The sequence below is a fragment of the Lathamus discolor genome, chromosome 2 (assembly GCF_037157495.1).
Source record: "Lathamus discolor isolate bLatDis1 chromosome 2, bLatDis1.hap1, whole genome shotgun sequence".
Classification (NCBI taxonomy): domain Eukaryota; kingdom Metazoa; phylum Chordata; class Aves; order Psittaciformes; family Psittacidae; genus Lathamus; species Lathamus discolor.
In genome coordinates this window covers 122,624,964-122,650,422 of record NC_088885.1, presented here as the reverse complement: position 1 = coordinate 122,650,422, position 25,459 = coordinate 122,624,964, and the positions used below count along the sequence as shown (strand labels likewise).

Below are 25,459 nucleotides of genomic sequence, written 5' to 3'. Positions count from 1 at the left end.
AAATATCTAAACAGAAATATCTAAACAATATCTACTGCTGTCAGGAAGGTTACTGCTATAGTGTTATTTCATGAGCCACGTGGGAAGGTTTAAAAATGCATGGGAGATTAATACTAAATTTGCAGTAGGGTTCCTGCAGCAGGACCATGACTGCAAAATGGATCTTGAGTTTTACCCCTCATATTATTAATTCACAAGGTGGAAAATATAATCTCTTTCCAGTGTTGTAAGGCAAATCAAAACTTCGCAAGCCTATGTGGTGACCATCTTTTCTGCAGTCTGGGGTATGTGTGTAGCTTAGAAAGTCATGTTCTAGCTCCCTGTGAAAGACCCCTGCAGTGAGTACTGCTGGGAGGGAGGAAAGAAGAGAGGGATGAAGAGAGACTTCAGAGATTTGAGTTGAAGGATAGGAGAAGCAAAATAAATCATAGAATCATAGAATGGTTAGGGTTGGAAAGAACCTTAAGATCACTGTGGGCCTTAGCTCCACCTCCCCTACCATGGGCAGGAATGCCTCACACTAAACCATGTCGCCCAAAGCTCTGTCCAATACAGTACTTGTTTGTAATACAAGGAGTATTAACTAGTGTAGATTAAAATAGTCACTTGTGGCTTCAAATCTTCTGACAAACTTAAAGAAATGTAGCTGCAACAAAGTACTGACAATTCTATTTCTAAAATTCAAAGGTAGATAAAGAGCTAAGGGTATTGATTAAACAATGAACCAGAATACTGTTTCTGTATTTTACAGCTGCAGCTACAATGAACATATAACAGATGAAAGTTATAACCTGTATATTGCCACCACCTGGAGAAGGCTCCAAACCAGCAGGTGAGGAAAACTAATAACTTAAGAATACAGAAGCATATATAGCCAATTACTGCGGGATTTGAGATTTCAAAGGTGAATTCTGTCAATCTCATTAAGCAACAAGGAAAATATAAAGAAATACCAGTTCCTTGGTGTCTACATTAAGTGGCTTGCAAAGCTGTGGGCTTTTTAATGGTAAGAGGCATGCACACAGTTATCCTCGGAACTTACTCTGGAGCTGACACTGCCTTCACCTCCAATTAGCTAACTCAAAATCATAGCCCTGACATTTCTTAAAAAGAACTGTCATGTCCGAATATACACAAACTGTACTAAAAATGATGATTCAGTAAAATACAATCCTCTAAGCTTTTGCTACCAGAAAGAGACTCCCAGAAGTGACTGGCTTGTGCTAAGCACTCTTGCCAGAACAAGCTTTGGGGAGTGAGAAGACCTGACTTCATATGGATGCTACCTACTTAAAATACTACTGGTATTTTCTTTTGGTTGTAGTGATAAAATCCATCTCACTTCACATGTTAACAGAGAGCAAGAAAGGGAGGCTAACCACCCTTGTTTTACAAAACACTACTTTCCATATTTTGGCCTATCAATAAGGCATAGACACAAGCCTTGTATAGTGTTATGAATTATTAAAGCTGACTAAATGCTTAACTGAACTTGCAGACTTCTTGCAGGCCCTGGTGGTATGGAAAAAGGCAGGTTCCTTTGCTGAAGGATATAGGGTGGTGTTATAGACATCTGTGTATGCTCCCAAACCAGGATCACCACAAGAATGCCTAAGTGATGCCCCATAGCTATCCCTTCACAACCTCTAAAGCTTCTTCATCGTTTTTGGTCTAACAGCCTTGAAGACCTCTTGCCCTTCTCCAACAGCCGCAGCTCTTGTCACTCCAAAAATCCCATTCATGGTTATTTCTAATTCCACTTATCTGTCTCAGATCAGAGCTTCCCAAAACTTCACAGTGCATAACAGACCACCCATCCCTGTCCCCAAAAGCCATCCAGAGCACCACCCAACTCCAAACCTCATCAGTTTTTCCAATGCCCTGTACCAAACTCCCCATCTTCCCTGCTCTTCCGTCACAGGCTCTCTGCTGCCACATCTCACTGTTCCATGGTCAGGACCCTCAGACCCTAATCTTCCAGCAGTGATGGCTGCTCAGCTCCACATCTCTTGACCCATCACCATTGCTTGAAGAATCTGCAAACATCTGCACCTACTGCAAGGAGCTGAGCCCACCTTCCTTCATCACAGCACCTCCTCCCTCGTCATCCTCCCTTTCCCTAAGGGAAAGACTCAGCTCCTGCATCTCACAAGGTTTTCTAATACCTAGATACAGGCTGCAGTTCCCAGCAATGCATTTTAAAAGGATGCGAAGAACAAAAAAATAAAGTCTATTTCAGGAAAGCCAGATATATTTAGACCCTTTATTTCTTTACTTTTTACTCTGCAATTAGATCTGGAACTTCCATTTTTATAGGATTTGGCAAATAAAACCAGAGAAAATGCACATGTAATTTTTGTCCTCTTCTTAAATCTTTCCTTTACCTCTCTTTGGCAAAGAGATTAACCCCAGACAGCATTTTTACCTTTATTTCCCTCTCTTTAGCCCTGTATTTGAAATGAAGGCGGGGGAGGTGAAAGGGGACTAAGATCCAAAGAATTAGAGGTTACTTGATCTTCTTTGTAAATAATTGCAGTACCACTGACTGAGTGCCCTGAAGCCCAGCTGCCTGCTGACAGACTGCTGCATCAGCAAAAATTCATCTCCTTTTACAGCAGTCTTTAAAACCATCATGGGTTGAATGTAAAGCATAGTACAAAAAAACTCGCCACCAATCCTTGATGACATACAGTCACTTTCCACCAAATTCAAACTTTTTTTTTACTATCCACTCACACCAGGGGTGTTGCCTCTATTGTGCTTATCTGTTCTTCCCTTCTCTTGGAGGGAGCAGTGCTAGTTGCTTCATTCTCACTGAACCGCTCTTTTTCCATTGAGATTTCTCATTGCAATCAAAATGTAGAAGGCTATTTAATTAATCACTTTATTAAACCTGTTTTCACCTTTGAAAAAAACACTTCATTCTCCTTCATTTATAGTGCACTAATTCCTGCAAGGCTCTGTGAAGATACAGCTATGGATCAGCACTCTCTGTTCATCCGTCTTTTGTGATTAAATAGCTGAGTGAAGAGGCACAAGGACAACCTGAATAACAAAACCCTGCTAGGTGCCTTATTTAGACCTTTTCCTATTCAAACCTCCTTGTTCCAGTACAGGAACATGTGTGCTTCCTTGTAAACTGTACATGTTAATTTGCTTCCCAGCCTCACGCTGCTGCTAGTGTTAAAAAGATGAACAAAAATCAAGGTACAAGGGAACTTGGAGCAGTAAAAGTACATTGTGAGTTTGAAAAGGTGCTGAGTGGAATGGGACAAATAGGAGTCCCCATTTTTCAGCCATGGAGAACTTTAAAGGCTAGAATGAAGCAAGCTGGAAATCTCATTTGGGCTATTGTTTAGCAAAAGCCACTAAATCTTCAGCGGGTGATTGCTGCAAACTGTCTCAGTAAATGCAGCTAGGGATAGCCCACAACGTGCAAAAAGCCATCAGGCCTTCACTAACATATCTCACATAGTGGAAGATCTACTGCACTCCTACATGAGATGCTGTAGTTGTTGATAGCACACATCAGTAAGTAAAGACCTGTTTCCTGGTCAGAACTGGTCTTCCGACAACTCAGTTGAGGGCTCTCTAATATCACCGAAATAATTTTCTGAATTTATGGTCTGCAAATCAAACTGTGGCCATTTTGCAATGGACGTGATTGGGAGGTGGAGGGAGGTGTGTTTCTAGCTAAAACCTGGAATCAGCAATAACGTGAGGCTTTTCCTCACTCACTCATCCCCATTTCATGGGAGTTTAGGGGTGGGAAGTGATAGTAAAATCAAGCTTGCTGTATCCTTTCTGGCTTGATTCTGCAGTGCTAGTGGGAACAAATGGCAACATAGCACTTCAGCCTCAAGGTAAACCTCATTACTCTGATTTGAAGGGGAAGAATATGATTTCTCAAATATCATCCTTTCACTCTGAGCAAAAAAAGATCCCACATTGTTACTGTGCAAAATTAAGTAATTAGAGTCTCTGTGCATCTTGTACACCACTGTATCCAAAGGAAGAGGGAGGTGGTCTTTTGTAATTAATCATTTTAGCTGAAAATAAACAGCATTTCCATGGAAAACATTTAGATGTGGACTCAGTGAGGAGGGAGGTGTTGGAGCTGCTCACCAGACCTTGCTTAATGCAACAGATGCTATGTGTCATTTGGCTCAGAGAGGTTGTACCTTTTCATTCATCCCTCCTCCTCCATCCAGCCAAACCGTTCTACTGCAATCACAATCATACTCAACACAGCTGTCTATTCTGCAAGGGCAGCAGCAGCAGCCAGGTCACAAGTGAGCCTTGCAAGGGAGTGAGAGCATATGTAAACCTCCTGTTTTGTGGAGACACAGAAGCAGCACTGGCAATCAATCACATTGTGATTTTCAAAGATTCCCTTAAAGCCCAAGCTGCTGTTCCTGTGGTATTGCTTTAAAGCTGAGCTTTCATTAAAATTAAAATGAAAAGAAAATGGTTCTAGCCTTCATGGCAGCAGACAAAATCCTGAAGACATTAACTGAATGTACCACTGAGACTCAAAACCTAGATTGCAAATGCAAAGAGTCTTAAATTTTCAGTTTGCACTTACATCTCCATTAAAAAAAATAAATCATGACATTAAGGAGATAAAAGAGAGGAGGAGTGTGGGGGGTTTGCATGCTTCCAGAGGAAGGCTGCAGCAGTACTATGGAGCAGCTGTCCTGACTGACAGTCTCTTGCCCACCTGGAGGAGAGGACCTGCTGTGAGGTTTCCATGCACTCCTCAAAGAGAACCAGGTAGAGCACCATGATTTTGGATGAAACTCTCACCCCTTTGAGTCCTATGGTTTGTGCAAAACTCCTGCAAAGAAGCTGAAAACCACTGGGGAAGACTGCATGGTTTTGTGCCAGAGCACAGCTGGGGAATTCAGGGACGCTTTACTCTTGCTGTGCTTTGGGTGCTCTGTGAGACACTGGAGTCATAGTACCACAGTCCAGCTTTCATCTCATCCTCATAATCACTGCTTCACCTGGCCCCAGCACAGCACGAGGAGCGGTTTCCTTCGGAGGGTGGAGAAAGAGGCTCTGTGGTTCTCTGCTCTTCCCACCAGCAATGCTCACTTCAGCATCACGAGAAGGGAAACAGACTTTCAACTCAGCAGCTCCTGCCCTCACCCACCTTAGTCAGCCCACCAGCAGGGCAACAGTGCCAGTTAGGAGCAGGTAATGGATCAATGGGAACATCTGAATGTTCTGTGATTCTGATCCACCAAACACTGCTGAGGTCATGCTTAGATAAGCACAGGGAGACATACAATCAGCTTTCCACTAAATCTCGTAATTCACTACATTTTTCCTAGCATCTTTTTTGCTTGAATATGTTTATTTTTATCCTTCAGGCAAATATTTCTTCCTCCTGGGAACCTTTTATGTAAATCAACGGAGGCATTTGGCAAGCCATATCAGAAGTGCAGCTTTACATATCACTGAAGTGGAAAATAAATGGAAATAGTTACCAATGCCTCCAAGTACAGATTTGTTTCAAAATGAAACCTGTAGCCTGGGGGGTGAGGGAGAAGGAGTGGGCAGTACATATCTAATGATTTCCTGTTGTCTTACATGACATTGGCTCAGACATTTTTATTTCATTCTGGGATGTGGTTTTTCCCTCTTTTTGGGGTGATCAGGGAGAGATGGTGGTTGGTTGGTTGCTCATTTTAACCATATTGAACCAAATCAGATCTTTACTTACTTAGTAAACATGGAAGATCACATTTACAAATTCCTCTCTCATGCTAGATATTTAAAGATAAATAGTGTTTGAAGGAAAAATGTATATGCTGTTCTGCCACTGACATCACTAACAGAGCCACTGGCTGAGCAAACTGTCATTTCTGTATTCATAGGGGTCAATACTAACCTGTTTTCATGAGTTTCAGTATAAATCAGTAATGCTCATCCTGACACCACTGAGTTGCACTGACAAGAGGAGAACCAAGTCCTACAGTGCCAAGGACTGTTCCTGAGCCATGACTGCAGCCCACTATCCTAATTATATTGGTTGTATGCCAGCAGAAAATTTAGGACCATTTTTGCTTAGTGTCTTTGGACTCTTGGAGGCAAATGCTTTATAACTGTTACCATAACTAGGCAGTACTTGAAGGAATCACTGATGACAGATGCAAAATTTGCTGCTTCTGGAGCAGGAGGCAGCCATGCAGCCAGGCCAAAGACACATCTGGCCTTGTAGCCTTCCTCCAGACCACCTATCCTATACAGCTGCTGAGGGAGAGGAGGAATACGTAAGCCTGAGTGGCAGGTAAACATGTCTTCATTCAACATGGTCTCAGCCTTCAGTTATTCTCGGCTTTTAGATTCAGATATGATTTCTGTCATCTTAGTCACCCCTACTGGATTTCTCTCAAAATAACCTGTCCAGTGTCTCTTGAAGCCATGTGGCATTCACATATCCTTCAGGACAAGGACTTGCAGGTCTACAGTGCACTACAGGAAGTGTTGATTTCTTTCATTTGTTCCAAACCTGGCTCCTAGTAGCTTCATTTGTTACCTCCTTGTCCTTGTGCTAGTGACAAGTAATGGGTGTCACTAATGACAGTGGCAAAGTATCAGCCTTGTGCTCCTATAGTTTTTTAGAGCAATAGCTCCCAGACTTCAGTTATTACTGCCCTGCCATTAACATCAAGGCAACAGAGAAGGATTTTGCCATGAATTCTCATTCAAAGCTTTGTTTCTGCTGGATCTAGCTTTTAAACGCACCATCAACAACTGGACTTCTTGGGGGTGTCACATCCCCCTTGGAATTGCTATTGTTTCACGAGCCCAAATATATTTATAGCTTCTTGGCCTGCAACTCCAGGATATAAAAAAAATCAGACAGTTGTATTTTAAAGGCCAACTCCAGTTTTATTTAATTTGTCCCCATTTTTATTTTAGTTTTTACTGAAGGGTGGAAATGAATGGGGTTTTGTGGAGCTCTACTTCTGTTGCATTCCTATAGCATCTCAGCGTGTGCTGGTAGTACACCAGCCCTGGAAAAGTGTCTAGTATGAAAAAATGGCCACCCTTTCTACCCCTCCACACATTACAGCTCCTATAAAGCTTTTAAAGATAGTAAAAGTATTAAATAAAATCTGAGCTTTGCTTTCTGTAGATAATAACATCTCCAGAGAGCCAATACCTTGAAATTCAGTCAGAAATTATCTGAGAAAGGGCATAACGCAAAGAAAGTGGGGGACGTGGCAACAAAAGAAACAGTGAAATGGCATGTTTTCTGATATATTTAGCAAAGCAAACGATTGTAAATATCATTCCAGTACTACTTCCTGAATAGAAGCTTTTCAATGTGTAACTTGTGGTGCTGAGATCATTTACATAATTTGGGGGTTGGGGAGGGGATATTAAAAAAATAGAAGACGAAAGAAAAGAGAGATATGGGACTAGCTGTTCTGCTTCATAAAACCTCCCATCATGGCAGTGTAAAAGTTCTTCAGCTTGTAAAGAACTGCTGTGCATTAGCAATTGGAGAAATGCTAGGGAAATGTCAGCTCTTGACTGAAAGGGCAGAAAATAGATCAAAACAAAAAGATAAATTAATCTAAAGTTGTTGGTTTGCTGCATGTAGCACATACAAATAGTATTTTGAAATATTTAAAGGATGCAAGATTTGCTTCACATGCTACAACAGTTGAATAGCAAAGTAAATCAGAAGGGTTTACCTTTGTCACATCTTCCAAGGCTGTTGCCTACTGAGGTAGCAGGTTTCTCAAAAGGATGAAATACACACAAAAATCAACAGATGTTTCATCTGTAGTGATATGTCCCTGCCAAGACTCATTTCACATCTTCTTTTAGTATGCCAACCAGCCCAGATTCAAAGAGGTTTTTACCGTGAAAGCACAGCCTCCAGGGTCTAGGGAGTGGTGGCATGAAGTTGCTCTCTGGGTTTGGATACAACCTCCCAAATACACACAAAACAAGGGAGACATTGATTTTTGCTTGTGGTTACACAGACACGCTAATAATATTGGTAACATACTTGGAGATTCACTACACTGAAATCTTTGATCAGTTGCCCCTGTTCATGTCAGTGGCATGGATACTTCCTGACTGGTCTGGGGCAATTTGAGGAGACCCAGTATCTGAGATTACTGCTGCTGAGGGAAAACTGCAGCCTGACAACTAACTGTATAGATGCACACCGAAGTTAGGTACTTACTTTCAAGCATGTGCAAGCCCAACAAAACTCTCTGTTGTTGAAAGCATATTTCTGATAATCATGTTCTGATATTATTACAGAATTTGTACTGTAATTTAATTGTAATTAAATTACAATTTAATTGTAATTCAGTTAATTGTAATTTCAAATTCAAGGAAAATCAACACAGAGGACTAATTCAAAATTTTCTATAAGCATACAAGATTGTTTCCTCTTTTTGTTTTTTTTTTCTTTTAGCCTATATCTGGAATCCTACAGGTGTACTTTCTGCATTAGCTTCAAAGAAAAGGAATGCAGTACTACAAAGGTCTGTGGGGTTTTTGTTTGTTTTTCTCCTGTGCACAAAGCTGGGCACTCCTTAGAGGTAGATACCAAACAAATCTACTCAAGCTAATCACTGTGGCAAGATATCGCTGCCCGGGTGCAGAACCTGGTGGTGAAGGTACACCATGTAGATGCACATGTACCCAAGAGTCGGGCCACTGAGGAACACCAGAACAACCAACAAGTGGATAAAGCTGCTAAGATTGAAGTGGCTCAGATGGACTTAGGTTGGCAACATAAAGGTGAACTATTTTTGGCCCGGTGGGCCCATGACATCACAACACTCAATTATTTGTTGTTTTTTCTTTTGCCTAGAATAGATGTGAAAAAAAACCCAAATCAACCAAAAGAAAACCCCAAACAAATAAAAAAAACTAACAAAGCTCAAAATTGTGTAAGCAGTAAAATATTTCAAACATTTAAATCAATTTTATCACAGATGGCAGGAATTTGTTAAGGTTATTTCTACATTCCCAGGCAATATTGTTCAGGCATGAGCTCTCTCTGGAATAGAGATAAATCTAAGTTATTTTCATTTTCTTTAAAGACAATTCAAATGGAATTTATTCCTTTCTTTACTCAGCAAACTGGATAAGAGGTCTAGCCCTTTAAATGCTGTTGTTCCACTTTTTTAAGGAGAGAGGCTATAAAACGGGGGTGCTTCATTAAAATACCAGAGCTGGCACCTCTCAGAGGCACAGGAAAAGAATATTCACTGAGTAAGTAACACATTATAAATTATAATTGAGATTCAATTCTCCCAGGGAGAAGAGAAGGTAACTTGTCATTTGAAGTGTTGTGAGTTTCTGAGAGTGGACCAGGAGTTTAGAGTGTATAATGATATCATTAAGAAATGCCCTTGCAAAGCAAGCAAAATTATACTGTGCTGTTTCTTGAAAACCACAGGAACTCTTTATTGTTCTGTCAGCAGCAGTTCAAAGAGCTATGTGACCCCATTAACATTCACTCAGGCATGTATAACAAATTGAAAGAGGGAAATTTCTTGAATAGTTAATTAAATTTTGTGTGTTTGAATATCTAATGCTGTAAACCGTGTGAGCTCAGCATCACAAAATGCACACCTTGCACACCTGGTTTACCTCACAGCTTTATGCATCTTCTAATATTTAGAGGAGAAAGCAATATCAAACATAGAGAAAGAGCATGGAGGTTGGGAAGTGGAAAAACCTAGATAATGGCCAGCTGATCTGATGGCTGCGGTTCAACAAATCTAATATTTGCAGTAGTTCTACTATGAACAGCAATTAATATTAGATGACCAGAGCTCCATTTGAACCCACATATACATGGCAGGGACTGGGTAAGAATATGTGGGGTGATACAGCTATTAAGTGTAAGGTAGAATCTTGCAGATAAACCAAGTTTCTCTCAGTTTCAACAAGAGACAGCTCTTCTGGCCAAGCTATTTATTTATGTGTGAAAAGTTGTGTCCTTCTTATTGAAAATGTTGACTTCTTGTAAAGAAAGCTTAGTTGCAGAGATTCTGCTGCAGCATCTGACCAGGACTGCAGCTTGGCTGTTTTCTGCTTCCTTAGTCCTTTCTAAATCTAGTTGTCCAAGTGGCTCTTTCACACATGATGCCGAACGACTACAAACAGCCTCTATGCTGCAGTGATCATTGACTTAGATTACGCATAGTGCCCAACAACAGAAATTGAGGTTTGCCTGGTTGGTTTTTGAGTGCAAATGTTCTCTTTTTGATAAAAAATATTCAGAATTTGTCTGAAAAAATGGAAGGTAATTTTTTGGCATAGTTAGAAAACCTTTTCTTTTTCCAGAATAGTAGATATTGTTTCCAATGTTAGCAGAAACCCACTTACATAGATTAAGTCAGAATCTTTATCTGTACCAATTCATCAATTTCAGTTACAGTACAGATTCAGGAATCCTTATCTCTTCAGGAGTGTCCACTTGCACCTTTTTCACACTTAGCAATAAGTTTGATAACTGATATCAAATGATGTGATAAAGGAAAGGACCATCACAAGGAGGTTAATGCTTTCTGTGCTATACTGAGGAGATATTATTTCCAGACAAACTTTTCAATTCAGGTTCTCTGTATTTCTAAATGAAACCAAATAAAGTTAGGATTGTTGGAGGTACTCTTCATGAAACTTCACACAGAAGTTAGAGTAGGACTCTTTGTAACTACTGCAGATGTCCATTTACATAAGCATTCCCACCAACCCACCAGAAACCATCTCTTCCAGACACTGAGCACACGTGCTGCTGAGAACACTTCTACTGATCCAAAGATGTTCCTAACTTCTCTTGGAAAATAGAAGAATAAGATTTATATTACCCTATAAGCCTAGGCAAGCCTGAACTCTATTTTTGGTTTATTGAAAGTTCTGTTGTTATCATCCATAATTCTTAAACACCAGCCATTTCACTCATCACATATATTCATGCTTCTGCCTTTGTTCTGAAAAACTGTCAATTGGATGACATTCCAAATGTACCTGTTATTTGTAGAATATTTCCATTTTAATTATTTGTGTTAGCTATGCTTTTTCCTAGCTGCATTTTCATTGCATATAGATTGGAGTTGATCAGAAAGCCTCTTCTGAAATGGAAATTATTTTTATTACACCTCAGCCATGCTTTAAGCTGGTTCTTCTGCAAACAGTTTGAAACGGTGGGAATGTGCTCAGAATGAAAAGCAGAATGCACATTCAAATGGGCTAATACATGTCTACCAGAAAGAGATGTAAAACACATCCTGAAAGAACCATAGAGAGGTTTGAATTACAGGGCAATAGAGCCTCTGGAGGAATTATCACTGAAATTCTTTTTTCCTCTGAAAATGCCCATTTATTGAAATCAAAGCTTAGGAGGGGGCAAGGGGTAGAGAGGAGGAGAGAAGGAAGCAGGATGAATTTTTCACTCGATGTTTTCATCTTTCCTTGGAAGATTGAGGTGTTTCATGTTGACATTTTTGCATCAAGGAACCCCTGCTATTCAGGAATGCTTGTTTCAAGTGTTAAGCTCTACACAGTTAAGATACATAAAAATGCTTGAGAACAAAATGTTTGAATGCTTCAAGATCACCAGACAAAAAGTTCAAGTCGATGTGCAAAATTTCCAGAAAGTGCTTGGATGTTGAGGACGATTTTCTGCAAGCCTGGAAAACTTATAAAGTGGAAAATCACTTCCTACCATGGTGTAATAGGGTTGGAATTACAGGCTCCATCAAGGCAATGGCAAAGTCCTATTCACATCAGTTGGAATTTCACCTGAAACGTTGAAAACATTGTACTCCCTTTTGACCATACTAGTCATAAACCTACTGACCATAGAAATACGTTTGACCATACAAAGTATTAAGGAATTTATGAGTTACTTTGTTTAGGAGGAAATAATAATAATAGAGGTTTTCAAGAGAATTGCTGTGTGTGGTAGAAAAGTCCTGGTTTTCTGTACATAACAGGAGTCAAAGAATAAGGCAAATATTTTTCAAAGTCACTGTCTTTATGCACATTTAAAAATGTTACTGTCTGTAGCTCTTTGTTAGAAATTTGCATCAGAAATTATGACCTTGCCTAGAGCAGCAAAGTGGACAGTGTGAACACAGAGTCCTGGCCAGAGCCCTCTCCTGCATCCGCACAAGCTGAGCTGCTTGCTCTTGCACAGCAGAGACCCACAGCCAGTTCCACTGATGCAGCACACCCTTGAAAATGTGTGCTAAAGAGGGGACTTTGAGACAGAGGTGTAAAGGGACAACTGGTCTTACACTGCCACAGCTGTTTTCCCAGCAGGCATGAATTTCACTGCTGCAGTTGTTAGCAAGGCTTCAGCATGAGCCCTCTCCCAGACAGTGGCAAGACCTTACCTGCCTGTGCTCAGGAGATACTCCATGCTGCATAGCACAGTGTACCGGGATATCATCACTCCTGCTCTTGCTGTGACTGCTTTCATCTCCCTAGCCACAGGTACCTCCAACACTACCTCACATCACAAACAAAATAGTACCCATTCCACCTCTGTTGATACGTAACTCTCACTGAAAAGTCACTACTGTATCTTTTTTGGTCTAATCTTGTAAATACAGTCTTTTTAATATTTGTGCATAATTGCTTTATATGTTTCTCATAGCAAGAAGCTGTCTGTAGTACACACACTCTTCAGGAAGCTTTCACTCAGTTTCTGTGCTAAAAAGGCTTTCGGGGTTATAAAAGAAATTACATAGTTATAGCAGATGCATCACTCCTGAAGTTCTGCAAAATTAAAGAGGGCAGGAATAATGTAAATTAATGCACGTACATTTGGACACATTCACATTTTATGATATAACATGAGGTATTTATGCATCTGCTGGTGGGAAGGTTAGAGGATGACTTGTTTTAGCTATAGCTGCCTTTTTGCTGGCTACCGGTAAGAAACAGCTGCTTTCTGTTCTAAGAAGACTTATTGCAATAAACTCTTTCATTTCTTTTCTTCCTGTCTAACTGAGCAACTCAATGGGATCTTTACTGAAATACAATAACTGGCATTAAAAAAAGACTTTCCACTTAACATATCCAGCCTCTCAGGCTGTCCACATTGCAGCTTATCCTTTACTCACAGCCAAAAGCCCCAAAGCCTCCAACTGGCAAACATGACTGGGCTGATCAATTCTACTATGCAGCTAATTCCAATTTTGAAGTGACAAATGCAAGTCTACAGCTACTATGCTTTTCTTTTTCTTTGTTCCAGTCAAATCCCTAGAGATGATAGGCACAGAATGAGCATAGGCCTTCTCTTGCACACAGCAAAGTCTGTTTATCTACTTTTATTTTATATATAATGAGCCAATCCCTTTTCTTGTCTCCTATAATTTCAAAGGCACCCTCACTGACAGCTCAAAGTGCTCACTCTACATATCACAACAGCTGTTGGAGACAGATAGCATGAGCATTTATGAAATGATTCAAACTGACCTTCTTCCAATGGATATAAGTGCTCATCTTTAGCTGTAACTTCGTGTTCAGCAGTTCAACAGAGGTCTCTAACATGAAGCACATTACAATATTGAGGAAACAAATAACTACAGAACAGATTTGGGAACTTTTGAGGCAACCTGAAATGGAAAAAAATGGTATACTTTTTCTGTATATATACTACAAATCGTTTAATCCCAATATCTGTGTAAATGCGTAGACTTACATCTCTTACAAGTGAATTTGAAATCAAGTTGATTTGAAATCAAGGAAGTTTTTGCTGAAGATGTTTGGGAAGAAGAGTATCCCATTATATTTTATGGCACCTGCTAAATTCTGATCTGTAGCCATTTTCAGATGCTGAACATCATTAGATCTTGAGGCTGCCCCTTTTAGAAACACTTAAATCATTCTTATTGGAAGGAGTTCTCTATTTTCTTCACAGACCTGATTTGTCCCCCTCTGCAAGTAAACCCATGTTTTCCAGATAATCTTGCCTCTATGAACATAAACTTGAGTTATTAGCAGATATTCTACAGTTATTGGCAGGGACTCCAGTTTAGGAAGTTATAATACACCTTTTGGTCTTATCAACACACAACCGTTATAACACAAGGCAGCAACACACATGCTTTTATATTCTGAGGAAATTGCCTGTCTTCCGGTAGGCCACTGCTCTGGTAGGCTACCGCTAAAGAAACAGTTATCTACCCTCGAGAACCCAGCCTAGAATATCCCTTTCTCTTCAGTTTCCCTATCCTGGAAGGGCTTTTGCACAAAATTGAAAACATAAACATTCCCTTAACCTTTTACATATCTTTAAATTCTAGACATAAAATCTGCCTTCAAGTAGGTTTCTTTCTAACAGGGGAAGGGAAAGAGGGACCTGTTCTCAGTTGTCATAAATCAGTATTACTCTGCAGATGTGCACAGAGCCCCAGCCAGTTATACCAATCCAGCAACTGGCCTCAGCTGTCTGCTAATGCTGTATTTCAAGATTTTCAACCTGAAAGACTGAGGAGCACTCGAAGCAATGAATGAGTGACTTTTGAGTCTACATTTAGTCTCACAGAGATAAACAGCTTTAGGGTCTACATTGAGGGGCTTTTTAGACTAGGTGCTAGGTTTTTTTCTCTTGTCCTTGTCCAGACCAGTGTATAGATGTGCCTATATATGGTTTTACTTGCCTAGCTTCTATTTCTAAACATTTGATCTGTTCTGCCTTCTGTAGGCAATGACAGAGAGCTCTCTTTCTGTTAATACGACCTGTTATATATACCTGATGAGAAGTAACAGCATCATAGGATATTTATAGCACAGACAGAATTCTCCCTATACTACAGGTTTCTACAGAAAGGCTGAGCTAGAGTAGTGTGCTTTAGAGTGTTCTTCAGTTTGTTATGAAGACATTTTAAAGTAAAGATGGTATTATGTTCAGAAATTCTGTGTAAAAAATGGTTGTATCTTTTTCTACTGCATCTTATATCCTGCATCCTTCACATGACTAATAAAGAGTTCAACTGCAAGTACTAAGTCAAAGAGATCACATCTACCTCGGGTTTCAGAGTACGAATGTGTTTAAACAAGGAAAGAAGAGTCAGTTCCTTGCCCCATGGTCCAGGCTGGTGAAGGGAAGACCAAGTCTGCGAAGTCTCCAGATGTACAAGGACTGTCTGGGCTCTGTTCGGATCCACAGTTTGACCACAACAAAGATTTTATCATACCAATTAAACCAGGTTATGCTGATCTGAAATATGTTCCATTATCTCAGCTTGATTTAAACTTTGAAAAAGCAAGAAATTCTAACAATTGAGACAGAAGTTACTAGCTATAATGGAATGGAATATTAAATATTTAGATTTCCAGATGAAAATTTTGGAAACAAGCACATTTCCAGACTTTTTTTTCCAAGGGAATTTTGGAAATATATTTCACCATAATACTTTTATTCTTAAAAAAAAAAAAAAAAACAAAAAAAAAAAAAAACTGGCATTGTTCCAGAAAAAGAAATTTTCCACTGGAGAGCTTTATCAGCTCTGAAAGCTCATATCTTTCATTTAAGATTTGGAAAAAGAAACAGCCCCAGAAAATTACACTTTGATATAATATTGAATTACACTTTTTTCCTTCAAGCCTTACATTATAGCCTGCATTTTGAGCATAATTTTTATATTAGCTCTTCCTTCTGAAGCACAACAAGAAAAATATTTGATTGTATAAGACAGTGTCAAGAGACCAATAATCTGCTGCTATAATTTAACAGACATTAAGTTTCTCAATCCCACATAATTACAGTGGGAAGAAAATTTAAAAAATACACACACACACACACACACAAAAACCAAACCTAAGAAAAATAAAACCTCCAAAACAACTTTTAATCCTATTGCTCATCTTAAAGATTGAAGATCTTCTTATAATTCTAAGCAGGCTGAGTTTTCTCTAATGTGGTATCTCATTTCAGATTTTGACATGGGATAACCTCCAATAATGTCAAAAAACCCTGTTAGCTTGATTAGCTGGCTTGATCTCAGCATCAGAGCTATTTTGGACAAATGTACCTTGAACAATTTTCTAAGAGAAGCTTATACAAGTTTCCTTTATTTGATTTTTTTTTCCCATAAGAATTTTATCAGTACCAGTATCTGATAAAGGTGTTTTTAAGTCAAACATCATTGATTTCTTTCTATTTTCCTCTCCTTCAAGAAATACCAGTTTCAGATTTTCACTGGATGATGATAAACTGAAGGTAATTAAAAAAAAATAAATGAAAGAACTTTAACGGATCTTTTAATGGACATTGCTGGTCATAAATTCTGTCAAGTTATTAGCAGTGAAAATCTAGGGACAAATTCCTGTTTGCAGATCTTGGTTATTCCCTGTTGTTACTGCTATTTGCTGCGATGATTGTGAAATTTGAATGAAAGCCCTGTTGAACCCTAAAGATCACTCCTGCAGTGATTCATCATTGTGACAAGGGAGGCATAGGGCTTTTTTTTAAGACTCGCTGTCCTTGCATATGTGAGTACAACTACATGTTACAGAATTATCAGAGAAAGAAAAAATATGGCCAAGATATTACCATTCACCCTACTTCTTCTTTTAGTACCTTGAGAAAGCCCTGGGGCAAGTTAGACTTTATGTAAGGTAGTACTAGGTATGCTGCAGTGCCAACCTGATCTTCCGGTCAGTTTTGAATCCAACTTGCTGATTTGGGACATAAGCCACTCATCTGGGCCTTGGTAGACAGGGGCCTTCTGGCTTTGTTTTCACCAAAACAATGGCAGGAGAGATCAGACCTCTTGCTGTTTTGAAAGTTTTGAACTATTTCTGGATGCTGTTGGAGAAGTTGTTGCATTTCAACTCATAGTGCTAGCTGGGGGAATTTCTAAATTGATATGTGCATGCATGTACACAGACTGCAGGACATAGCTCTGTATATATTCTGCTTTGGATAAAGCAGAAGCAAACAGCTTTTTTCTGTATTCATTGGTATTCTATATTCACCCTAAAATGGAAAGACCTGTCTGGAGGCAAAGCAACTACATCCTTTGAAAAAAAAAAACTAGCATTAAAAAAAATAGTCTGGACTTCACTGGACACCCAGGCTATGTTTCCTGTAACACTTACACTTCAGCCCTAATTCCCGTGTTTATTAGAGGTCATCAAATGCAGGGGTCAGTAACAAACATCTTGTATACTAAGAAGGGACCATTTTTACATGCTTTACCTGCTTCAAAATTGGAACATGGTTTTCTTACCTTTGCCATTAGACTTTGATCTTCTAAACTGTTATATAAAATGTCAAATGGTCAGTCTCTTGTTAACTTGTTAGTCTTGTTAACTTGTTAGCCTGTAGTCATCTTGTTAACTTGTTAGTCTGTACTCATCTTGTTAGTCTTTTAAGCCATGATCAAATTTTGACTGCCATCATAAGATAAGATCAGCATGATACAGAGAAGTATAACTTCACAGATGAAGAGAACAGAGGGGAGAAATACACTGTGAATGGGAAAAGCTGTTCATGTTAAAAGAATAAGGATCAGAAGTTAAAACTCATTGTTATTGGCAAAATAGATTGCTTTTATACATGCCTTTCCCCACCTTTCCATCCACATGATGATTTTTTTCTTTAGTGTGTTAAAACACAAAACATCAATACAGTGTAGGAAGGAGTATGGTATGAGCTGGAAGCACACAGTAGCAACTGTCTTGTGATAAAAGAGCTCAGTAGTCAGAGATGGTTTAGTCACTACGAAAACATTTGTTCCTGCACTGCTGTGGCATAATGTGAATTGCCATGCTGTACAAATACTTGCTTTGCATCTGCACAACTTTTGTTTAAAGTGGAGACGTAAGGCTACTCTCAGATAATTAAATAACATCATAACTGAAAAACAGCACAGTTATAATGACCTATCTTGTGTGATGCTATATATACAGAAATCCAAACAGAATAAAGAGTAGTATTGAGCAAAATACGCTTTCAGCCACATGGTGATGTAATTTGTACTTCATCTCTCTGAGCATTTACAGACTATACAGTGTTTGGAACTAAGCATCTTATATAATCACAACATATTAATCTCTACAGACAAGTCTATTAGATTTGCTTAGTGCTGGTCTTACAACACAGGATGAATTAATATATGCACCTGTGTAATGTTTGTTCTCTGTACTTAGTGACAATGTACTACAGCAGCAATTCCAGGATAAAAATTAAATTAAATACAAATGCAAAAAATGAGCTGCCAATATATTAATTGGCTTAAAGCAATTTGAAAGTAAGAAAAAAGAAGACCCAAATGCATAAATTTAAATTTTCTAATACACTACTGTTTATTTTTTAGCAGTTCTATATTTCAGAAAGTTATGTTCTGAGACACTGAATCAGATGAGATCTAAACAATGCTATGGGAAAATGGTTCAACTATGACATTAAAATTACTGTTACATTCAGAGACACGAAGTTCCTGGGTCAGATACCAAATTGTGAAGATAAGGGTTCAACCCCCCTAGAAATTGTAAGAGAGAATTATTTTCATAGCATCCTCTTCACTAGAGTCACACAGGACTTAATATGACACAAAATCTTTCCTTAGAAAAGAGGACTGGGACAGCCATGTAATCTGCCTGTCTGAGGATCTGTATATGCACAGTGCCTTAGCTGTGAGAACTAATAAGGAACTAAAACAATCTCCTTTTTTTTCAGACATCATCATCTCATGAGAGTAGAACCTGACGTTTTTGCTTCCAGTGACCTCCAATGCAACTCATATTGTGACTCTTCCTTTCTTGTGTGCAGGTCTTGCTTGCATTTCAACATTTTACATTAATTTTACATTAGGATAGCAGTAGTTCTTTTAAAATAATAATAGAAAGAAGTCTTAATGAAGGTATTTCAATAGCAATTAGGGGAGCCCAAAATATTCGCCCCTAATATAAACCAACACCAATATTGTTTGTTAAATATGAGCTTTATAAGCATGAATGACTTGCTTCTCTAAACCTGGCAAATTGCCTTCACAACTCCTACAGCTCTTCAAGCCAGCCAGTGGTTAGAAAATCTAGGGCACATTATCCCAGTCTGTACTTTTTAGAGAGAGAGTTATATTTCTATTTATCACAGAGAAGAATAAAATTAAATAAAATGCCCACCCACCAACAAGAAGGGAACCTCTTTAAATTGCAAGCACAGGAAGTCAGGCTAATAATTAATCATAAAATCAGCTTTGGTACTTTCAAGCTTTGGTACTTTCAGAAACATACTGATGTCAAGAACTGCAAATAAAATGTAGGCAGAAAACCTGGCAGTGCCATGTCCAGAAATCAGATGGGATGTAGGCTGGACTGGCCTCTCACTGGAGAGCTGGAAGTGCAAAATTTGGACAGGCACAAGGACACCTTGCTGGAATCTGGTTTGCTTGTGAATGTCACTTGGCCTTATCTTCTTTCTGACTGGAGGGTTTTTTCAACCACAGAATGTTATTCTGTGAAGGAAGGCAGATGAAGTGATAGTATCAGCAGGAGAAGATAAGGTATTGTCCTAGAGACTACTTGCACAGCTTGACTTTCTAATTTGTTAAAGAGACGAAAATTCCCCTCGAAGGAGAGAACAGGCTTCAAACTGCTGGCAGATTTTCCTACCTCATTTTTGAATAACACAAAGAAAAGACAATTCTTACCTAATTGTAGACAATTTGTTAGTCAAAAAACTAGCTGAATAAATTGTTCTTTCTAATCTGTAAGTTAAAGTTAGAATACACACACTCCAGGGAAGATTATTCCTGAGGTATTTATGACTGCAAGATACCCAAAAGGTGCTAAAAATCAAATTAAAAGAATAAACCCAACAGCTTATAAAATCTCTCCTTTCAAGTATGCAGCTACAATATGAAACTTGTGGTCATTAAGCAACCTGGTCAAGGACTGTCAGCTCCACTTTGAGCAGGCGGGTGGACAAGATGATCTCCAGAGGTCCTTCCAACGTAAATAGTCTTTGTATCCCATCAAATGCCCACAATTAATAAGGTTGTGTCAGACTACTTCAAACCTAAGAACCCATCTTGGGTCTAGCAGCAGAGATGGGTTCACACTCTTGTGGAAAGGGCTGAAGTGCTCTCTGAGCACCACATCTTACCCTCACCCTCAGGTTACCCCATCAGGCCCCAGCTACCTGGTCCTCATTTTCATCCTAACCCTGTAACACCACATGGTTTAGCTTGCTCCTATTTATTTGCAAGCACCAAGTGTATGCACAGCCCCTGAAGAGTCTGAACCATAATGCAGCAGGATCCTATGTGACAAATGAAGGCAGTCAGAATGAGGGCACAACAGGGAGCCTGTCCTCCCTTTTCCTTATTTCTGTCCAACTCAAATATGCTCACGTGAACACAACAGCACACTTCCATCTACTGAGGGAGCTACTCTCTTCTTCTGCCACCCTCCCTCTGCATACAAATGTGCCTGTGTGTGGACTGCACACTCCAGGAGGCAGACACTGCTGGATTTTAATCACCCTGAATACTCTGATGGATTAAACCTTAAATCTCTAACCCTCCTTTTAATGCTGCAGTAAGCAACATGTATATTGCTTACACTGATTTACAGTTGAAATAAAAGTGGAAGACAGTCAAACTGAAACATCTGAAAATCAATCTATGTTGAAAGTGGATGGGACACTAAAGCATTCTGGATTATTTTCTCCACCCTTCACTCTGCCCACTGCCTGATGAGGCAAAAATCAATGTCTGTAGCAATAAGAGTTGCAAGTACATGTATTACCCTCCACCTACCTGTAGCCCTTCAATTGCCAGTTTGAGGATAGATGGCGTAAGCTTGGAGGCTTGCTTGAAGGAGAAGTTGCTCCAATCTATAATTAGAATGAAGCCATTTATCTGAAGCTCCTGATCTTCAATGAGCACTTCCAAGGACAGCAGGATAGCCCGGAGGATATCTATGAAGGAGTTCCTAAAGCCGAAGCAGAAAAAGAAGTGATCAATGGTTGCAGTTATCTTCAAACCTCAAGATACGCAGCTTTGCTGTGGATGAGGTGTGAGGGAGGGTGGGGGATTTATTCTGGTAGAATTCTCCTGAAAAAAGAGTTGTTTCAGAGTTGTCAGTAAAGAGCTCCTTCCCCAAAACTCACATCCTTCTGCTTGGTGTGATAACTCCTGCACACTGCTGGATAAAATAAACCCTGAATGAAATCGTTTTGATTCTTCTGGCATTCCTTACAATAGATTCTAGCTAAGCTACTTGATGAAAATATTTGTCTGTGGTGACATGAAACAGATTCAGGCTATCAGTTTAAATCCCTGCTCTTTTGGATATACTTTACCAATCTGCTTGTTTGTTTGTTTTCCTTCTTTTCTTTCTATAAGAAACAGGAAAAATCTGAAAAGGAAATAAACCAGTGCCATATTGATATAAATGGTATGGTTACAACCAGGTTCCTTGGCTTCCTGCTTGAGTGGAGTGAATGATTCAAGGCTTTACATCATAAATTTTAATTGTTGCCTTATTTCTGCAAACCAAATGCAATACGAAAAATAGCTGCATCCACTCAAAATAGGAACTCTTTATTAATTAGCAGCTCCCAGTAGGCTGGCTGAAAGGCTTCCCTCAGCTCTGGGAGAATAATTAGAAGGCCCTGAAGGAGGCCCTGAAGGGGATAGAAAGTGACAACGAAGAAAATACTGAAATGTTTTACTTTCATGTGGAAGTCTGTACAGAGAAGCCTGGGCCCCTTTCTACTTCTATCTCATGAATTTTACAAACGCAAGAGTTGGATACTTAACGACTAATTCCATATTCACACCTGAGTAAGCTGAATCAGGCTGTCTCCTGATCTGTCCTTCTCACTAAGATGATTTACAAATAATAGAGTCTTTAAGAGAAGAATAAGAAAAGAAAGCTTGAGAAAGTTCAGCTTAACCTTGTCTAAAATGAGATTGTAACATACTGCTTTTGCAGTCTGCTTTAATTCTGCATAATTCTCAAATTTTAATGATGCTTGAGCTCTATTACAGGGAAGGTTCACACCATGTTCTCCCATGGAGATTTTAATTTAATCCTCTTCTGTTTTTTTCTTTAATACGAAACAAGTCATTGAAGCCTTCAAGAGCGGTTTTTCCAATTCTGCCCAAGAGAAAAAACCTATGTGCAGTCAAAGCAAACTTCTCCACCAAGACTTCTTCCTGAACAGCAGCAACACAGGAGAGATTTCTGTTAGAAGTAAATGGTGAATCATAGAATCATAGAATAGTTAGGGTTGCAAAGGACCTTACGATCATCTAGTTCCAACCCCCTGCCATGGGCAGGGCCACCTCACACTAAACCATGTCACCCAAGGCTCTGTCCAACCCGGCCTTGAGTGAAGTGTTTTCCTGTTCTTTCTCTTTTCTCTCATCGGGTTTTGAGTGGAGTCTTTGTCTAAAGACATGGTCCCTTGAAAAAGCTGTCTCTGAACTGAGCCTTTCTGCAAAAGTTAGAAGCTCCTCTGAAGCATAATTGCTGAAGCAACTTGCAACACACAGAGCTTAAAGATTCAACTTTGTTGCTGCTGGGTACCAGACTACCTCTCTCTCATTTGCAGTAACAGGACAAGATTGACCTTTTCAAATCCTGTGGGGAAACTGTGCTAAACAGACAAGCTGAAAGTAATTTCCTTAGCAACATAAGGTGAGGGTGTACTGATTGGATTGGCAAATTACATTTATTTTTAGTCTAAATTTATTTCAAAAAACTATGATATGGATATATTATCCGTAACCCAACTGGTGATGATTTGCAAGCAGCAGCACCAGATTACTAGGATTTCAGTGATGGTAGAAGCGAATGCACCCCTAGACCTTATCTACTTAATATATCCTACACTGCTCTAACCCAGCACCCCCATTCAAGGGGGTCACCCTTCCACAAGAACTGCCCTAGGGAAGCTCCCAGTGGTTGTGCAGTGGCTCCAAAAGTGTCACCACACACATCCCAGCCTTCTCTACCCTCTTAGCGGCATCAACACACAATGATGTCATCATTCATGGATGGGCTTTCTGGCTAGATTAGGGAAGATGGACTAATCCAGAGCTCAATTTAACCCCACAATTGCAAACCTGAAAATGAACTGAACACTTGTTATTACTGAAGGCCACACTGTAATAAGAAAAAGTTTCATCCTTAATTTGTGGGAAGAAGTTTTCTTAATAGACCATTCAGACTCATATTCATGATGTTGCTATCCCTGATACTTTTAAAGGCTACATAATGATTTCAATAGGGCTGTATAAATACAGTGCCTACAAGGCATCCTCTGTAATATGCTTAAACTCTAAATCACAATGAAATATTTTATTTGACTGAGTGCAAAATCTTCCTCTCAGACTCTATGCTGAGGAATTCCAGACTTTATTTGGGTGTCTACATAAATTACCACTATATGAATCAATTACTCACCTGTACTTTCAGTAGAAATTATTTGCCTGGGAGATATGGCACTCAGTTTTCTTAGTGTGTAAATGATTTGGCTGTGCCCTGCCCAGGTTTCTCCCCAATCCCACAAGTATTTGCAGTTTTAAAACATGGGGTAGGAAATAATTCAAAGTGAACACAAAGATGTTTTTCAGATGAGGACAAGGAGACATGAAAGCAGCACACAGGTCTTCCAGGTGGGCTGTTTGCAGGCATGCTGTTTTGTGAATGTAGGGTCTGGATAGAAATCAGAAAGAGTGCCACTTGAGGCTGAAGCCCTCTGCTCCCTGATCTTGAGGCTTTGACACAAATCGTTCAGCTGTGTGACTGATTTGCATCCAAATCATTTTCTATGCATGAACACAGAACCACTTTCTATTAGTCCATCTCTTTTGTTCCTTTGCTTAATATTCCCTTCCCTCCTCCAAAACCCTCTCCACCAGTTTAACCCTCTCACACACAAAAAAGGTGAAATAAATTACTATTACATAAAGGGAAATGTGTAAGGTGCTATAAGGATTCAGCATGGAACCTACTGGAGTGAGCCACTAATGAGTTACGAAAGATTTGCACAAGCTCCAGAAAGACAAAAAGGAAGAGGGAGGGAGAGTGCCTATCTGCCTTGGCTGAATGGAAAGGTACCACAAAAGAGGCTCTTCAAATATCCTTTGGAAAATGGGAAGTTAGCCCAACAGAAGCTAGTGGTAGGGAACAATAATGTAAAACAAAAATGAAGATGGTTTAGCTGAGGGATTTGGTGGAGAGATTAGCCAAAGGCATAACATGAAAATAAATAAGAAGAAATTACTTAATTATAAGAGGCGTAAGCAGGTTGTGAGAGAATCAAAAGGCTCAGTGGAGTACCAGGGAGCAATGGGAACAATTAAAGGGGATAAAGACATTGCAGAGAAATTAAACGATCTATTTGCATGTCTCTGCCACCAGTCATTTTGAAGAGATACATGGATAATAAAGCTGAGGGACTGTTGGAAAATAAGGGGTCAAATAAGATATACTGCAAAAAAGCAATACTTTTGGGAGAAGATAACATTAGTAAAGGCTTTTGACATTACTCTCTCTGAACAGCTTCGTGCAGGCTTTGTTTTAGGCATGCTAGGGAAATTAATTGGATTATCAGATGGTTAAGAGTATGAACATACAGAAGTACTGGCAGCTGAAGCCATTAAGATAGTCTGGCAGTAAGCAAAACCAAACTGTCACTAAAAATCCTGACTGTCCCACAAGACAGCAGGCTAACAAAGTTTGGACCAGTGTCATTATCTTGGCAATTGCAGACAACTCGACTTAACATTCCTGAGTTAGTATGTGCTAAAGAGTCTCTCTCCTATACATACTTACAATGTGGCCAAAGCTGAATAACATTCAGCAAACTGCAAACATGGCAGAGACGCAAATCAGGTAAGAAGCCACATCTTGCTTTGGTCCCTCTCCAGTCAATAAATCACCAATGAAGAGCTTTTAGTGGAGGCAGAGCTGTTACTGCCCTGCAAGGAGGATTCCCACTGAGAGTAAAGCACATAAGAGGAAAAGGAAAGCAGAAGGACTAGAAAATATCTTCAGGGTGCCCAAATTATTTGGGCTAATCCAAGCTGAAGAAGCTGGCTGCACCTTGAATCCTGTGTTCAGTTCTGGGCCCCTCGTTCAAGAAAGATATTGAGGTGATGGAGCAAGTCCAAAGAAGGGTAACAAGCTGGTGAAGGGTCTGGAGCACAAGTATCATAAGGAAAGGTTGACAGAACTGGGGTTGTTTACTCTGGAGAAGGTGAAGCTGGGGGGGGACTTTACAGGTCTCTACAACTACCTGAAAGGAGGTTGTAGCAAGGTGGGTGCCAGTCTTTTCTCCCAAATAACAAGGGACAGGACAATAGGAAATGGCCTCCAATTGCACCACAGGAAGTTTAGATCGGGTATTAGGAAAAATTTCTTCACTGAAAGGGTTATGAAACATTGGATCAAGCTGCCCAAGGAAGTGGTTTACTCACCATCCCTGGAGGTA

The 25,459-nt window shown here is 39.6% G+C and overlaps 1 protein-coding gene across 1 annotated transcript in view; it reads right to left on the bottom strand.

Annotated features, from left to right (window-relative positions):
* Positions 1 to 25,459, bottom strand: part of CLVS1 (clavesin 1) — a 92,010-nt gene that overhangs the window by 42,656 nt on the left and 23,895 nt on the right. The window contains 1 exon segment of the mRNA XM_065669377.1: positions 20,772 to 20,946. Within this exon segment, the coding sequence (XP_065525449.1) occupies positions 20,772 to 20,946 (175 nt within the window).